At 42.6% G+C, this 5,033-nt stretch overlaps 1 protein-coding gene across 1 annotated transcript in view; it reads right to left on the bottom strand.

The window, feature by feature from the left end:
• Positions 1–847: 847 nt before the first annotated feature.
• The window catches only part of LOC110276898 (uncharacterized), a 9,614-nt gene continuing 5,428 nt past the window's right edge, over positions 848–5,033 (bottom strand). The window contains 1 exon segment of the mRNA XM_052255651.1: positions 848–4,521. Within this exon segment, the coding sequence (XP_052111611.1) occupies positions 848–4,521 (3,674 nt within the window).

Here is a 5,033-nt window from a genome sequence, read left to right as displayed (position 1 = left end):
CATGCTAGAAATCCCTTCTCACACTTGAGTAGAATCTGGGTTTTGGTGTTTGGATATGGTGACATACAATGCTCCCTCTACTTGGACCTATGATGATGTGTGGTATAATCAGGGACCAAGCATATCTCTCTTCATGAGCAATTAGACCAAGGAATTGGCAATTGATCAAGATATGAGAGATTGAGTCACCAAGAGATTGGGGCTCAATCAATCATGATTGCCAAGAGGTCAATGAGTTGCATGATTGAAGAGGATATGAGCTGGATTTAATCTAAAGAGACAATATCTCCTGATCTCAATGAATTCCCCCATTCTTATCTCTCCCATTCTTTTATAGCTTTACTTACATTCTGCAAAATCCCATTCCCCTTTACATTCCTGTTATTTCCATTTCTGCATTTTATTTCTTTCTTTTATTCCTTTGCCATTTATGTTTCTGCCATTTATAATTATGTACTTACGACTTATTCTGTTGAGCTTGACTAATTCACCAATTAATTAAAATTGCTCAAATCTACCAATCTTTGTGGATACGATCCCACTCCACTGTGGGTTAATGCTTGACGATAATTTTGGTGTGCTTGCCAAGAGCGGATTCATCAATATTATTGGGAAAGGGTAGTGAATTCCGCCCATCAGTTCACTAATGAGCCCACATATATGTTGAGCTTGGGCCTAACTTGGATCCGATCCAACCCGTTAGCGTTTTTAGCCCGTTTGGCCCAACTTTGGGCCAAACCTTTAAAATTAGTGCCTAGTTTTCGACTTTTAATATTTTTCTAAGGTTTTTGACCGTTTTCACTTTTTCTCGCATAGTATCGGGCAGACTTGAACCGGTTTGACCGATTCAACTGCCGGTTCGTAGTTTTTCCCGGTTTTTCACATAAAATACATTTTTTGACTCAGGCTCTAACACATGAGACACATCTGACGTGTACTTATGGAGTTGTGACACGTGGAATACGTCATGCAAGTTAGACAGATGAGGTGGCAAAGCTACTTGATACGCCACTAGACTGAATCTCTTCAAAACCTCAAACGGTCCTATATATCTTGGGTTCAACTTCTTGGTCTTGATTGCTCTTCCAATCCCAGTTGTCGGTGTAACCCTAAGGAATACATGTTCTCCCACTTCAAACTCTAAGGGTTTCCTTCTCTGATCCGCATAACTCTTCTGTCGACTTTGGGCAGTTAAAATCCTTGCACGAATCTTCTTAATGTTCTCAGTAGTCTCTGCTATCAAATCTGGACCCAAAACACTTACTTCTCCAATTTCATACCAACAAAGTGGAGACTGACACTTTCGTCCATACAAAGCCTCATACGGAGCTATCCCAATGCTTGCATGAAAACTGTTGTTATATGCGAACTCCACCAATGGCATGTAACGATCCCAACTCCCGGGTTGATCCAACACACATGCTCTCAGCATATCTTCCAACGTTTGAATAGTCCTTTCCGATTGTCCATCTGTTTGTGGATGATACGCCGTACTAAGACATAGCTTTGTACCGAAAGCTCTTTGGAGAGTTCCCCAAAACCTTGATGTGAATCGGGGATCACGGTCCGATACTATGCTTGACGGCACACCGTGCAACCTCACTATCTCCTTGATGTATAATCTTGCCAACTCCTCCATAGAACAGTTTAGTCGGATAGGCAGAAAATGAGCGGATTTGGTTAAGCGATCTACGATCACCCAAATCGCATCAAACCCCGACCTAGTCCTCGGTAAACCGGTAACAAAATCCATAGCAATTCCTTCCCACTTCCACTGAGGAATCTCAAGTGGTTGTAGCATTCCTGACGGTTTTTGATGCTCTATCTTCACTTTCTGGCAGGTCAAACATTTGGATACCACTGTAGCTACATCACCCTTCATCCCCGGCCACCAGAACATCTTCTTCAAGTCATAATACATCTTCGTGCTCCCGGGATGAATAGAAAACCCACTGTTGTGAGCCTCCAACAGCAAGTCTCGCCTCAAACTCCCAACATCTGGTATGCAAATCCTTCCCTTGTATCTCCATAACCCTTCATCATCCTTAGTGAATTCTTCGCGTCTCTTATTACCAACTGGTTGAAACAATTGCTGAAACTTCTGCTCATCTTGCTGAGCCCTTTGTATTTCTGATTTAAACGTGCTTGAAATCTGTAACTGATTCAAACAAGCTCTTCCGGCAACTTCACTAATATCCAGCTTAAGATCTACAAACTTATCCACTAGTTCTTCTTCTTTGATTCTCATCCAAACAATTGTTAAAGATTTCTGACTCAAAGCGTCTGCTACCACATTCGCCTTTCCAGGGTGATAACTCAACTCGAAATCATAATCTTTAAGCAATTCCATCCACCTTCTCTGGCGCATATTTAGCTCTTTCTGATCAAACATGTACTTGAGACTCTTATGATCAGAAAAGACGCTAAACCTTACTCCGTATAAGTGGTGTCTCCAAATCTTCAATGCAAACACAATCGCCGCTAATTCCAAGTCATGAGTGGGGTAATTCACCTCATGCGGTCTTAGCTGACGCGATGCGTAAGCCACCACATTCCGGTGTTGCATCAACACGCAACCCAAACCCTTCAAAGAAGCATCACAATATACCTCAAACGGTTCACGCGGTTCCGGTAGGATTAGAACAGGTGCTGAAGTTAATCTCTGCTTTAACGTTTGAAAACTTTCTTCACACTCCGACGTCCACTCGAACGACACTTCTTTCCTTGTCAACTTTGTCATTGGTAGCGCAATCCGGGAAAATCCTTCGATAAATCTCCGGTAATATCCGGCTAAACCCAAAAAGCTTCTGACTTCCGTCACAGTCGTCGGTCTTTCCCATTCCATCACCGCTTCTACTTTAGAAGGATCTACAGCTATTCCTCCCTTACTCACCACATGGCCTAAGAACTTTACTTCCTCCTTCCAGAACTTGCACTTTGACAACTTAGCATAGAACTTCTGCTCCTTTAAGATTCGCAGTACAATCCTCAAGTGTTCCTCATGCTCCTTTACCGTCTTAGAGTAAACTAAGATGTCATCTATGAAAACCACCACGAATTTGTCTAAAAAGGGACTAAACACTCTGTTCATGTAATCCATGAAAACAGCAGGTGCATTCGTTAACCCAAAAGACATTACCGCAAACTCGTAATGTCCATAGCGTGTCCTAAACGCAGTCTTAGGGATATCATCTTCCTTCACTCTTATCTGGTGGTAACCGGATCTCTAATCAATCTTGGAAAACACTCCAGCTCCTTGCAATTGATCCATCAAGTCATCTATCCTTGGCAGCGGGTACTTGTTCTTCACTGTCACTTTATTTAACTGTCGGTAATCCACACATAAACGCATCCCTCCATCTTTTTTCTTCACCAATAAAACTGGCGCTCCCCACGGTGATACACTCGGTCGAATGAACCTCTTATTCAGAAGCTCTTCCAACTGAGTCTTTAGCTCTGCCAGCTCTATAGGAGCCATTCTATACGGTGCAATCGATACTGGTCCGGCTCCCGGCACCAATTCAATCGCAAACTCAATTTCCCTTTGAGGTGGGAACTCAGGGATATCTTCCGGGAACACTTCTGGAAAATCTCTAACCATCGGAATTTGATCTAAGTTCTGGGCATCACCCAACGCATTGGCAGCCAACAGAATATAACCCTGACACTCCTCCCCACTATAATGCACCATTACAGAGTTCAGGTAATACCCTGTAGCTACCACTGCTCCATTTTCTCCTTCCGGCATAAACCGAATTGTCTGTTCAAAGCAATCCAACAAAATTCGGTTCTTCGACAACCAATCAAACCCTAAAATCATCTCCAGCCCCACCATTGATAAACAGATCAAATCGTGTACAAAGTCTCTACCCTCAAGCTTGAAACCTACTTGTCTACAGCTTGACCTAGTCATAATTGTTTGATGCGGAGTATGTACATGTAGATCAAAAGGTAACTCTGATACTTTCAAGCCTAATTCCTCGACTTTAGCAAATGAAATAAACGAATGCGAAGCTCCAGTATCATATAATGCAACTGAGGATTTATCACCAATTAGACATATACCTTTCATCAAAGGATCCGCCTTGGAAGCATCCTTGGCATTCACAGCAAAGACTCGACCTTGATGCTGACTCTGGCCCGCATTCTGATTCCTCCCACGAGGGCAATCCCTCGCAATGTGGCCAGGTAACCCACACTTGAAGCAACCACCTAAACCAATCTTACATGAGTCATAAGGGTGAAAACGTCCACAACGATCACAAGCTAAATCCGGATAACTCTTACTCTGATTTCCTCTTCCTTTAGCATACTGAAACTGATTCTGATTGTTCTTTCTGAAGCCTCCTTGGCCTTGAGGAGTATATCCCCCTCTTTTGAATCTTTGTCCTCTAGGATGAAAATACTTGCCACGCCCACGACTAGAGCTCCCTCCATGAGTGTCCTTAGATGCCGCCACTGTCTTGGCATACTCCTCCACTACCCTTGCTTTGTTCACCAAGTCGGAGAAGACACGGATCTCTGGTGCGCGAAATTGTGAACATTACTTTTTCACAACTCTCATAATCCCCGGTAATGGCTCCAAACACGTGGTGGCTCAATACCATGGCATTACACAACTTCACACAACTAACCAGCAAGTGCACTGGGTCGTCCAAGTAATAAACCTTACGCGAGTAAGGGTCGATCCCACGGAGATTGTTAGTATGAAGCAAGCTATCAGCTGCATTAGCTCCATCTCCTTTTCTTTCCTTGCAGACTTGATGAGCGTATAATTTATACGCTTTTTGGCATTGTTTTTAGTATGTTTTTAGTATAATCTAGTTAGTTTTTAGTAAATTTTTATTAGTTTTTAGTTAAAATTTACTTTTCTGGATTTTACTATGAGTTTGTGTGTTTTTCTGTGATTTCAGGTATTTTCTTGCTGAAATTGAGGGACCTGAGCAAAACTTTGACAAGAAGGCTGACAAAGGACTGCTGATGCTGTTAGATTCTGACCTCCCTGCACTCGAAATGGATTTTCTGGAGCTACA

Source organism: Arachis duranensis, chromosome 10, assembly GCF_000817695.3.
Source record: "Arachis duranensis cultivar V14167 chromosome 10, aradu.V14167.gnm2.J7QH, whole genome shotgun sequence".
Taxonomy (NCBI): Eukaryota; Viridiplantae; Streptophyta; class Magnoliopsida; order Fabales; family Fabaceae; genus Arachis; species Arachis duranensis.
The sequence above is the reverse complement of the archived record's forward strand: the minus strand, read 5'-3'. Positions and strand labels throughout refer to the sequence as shown.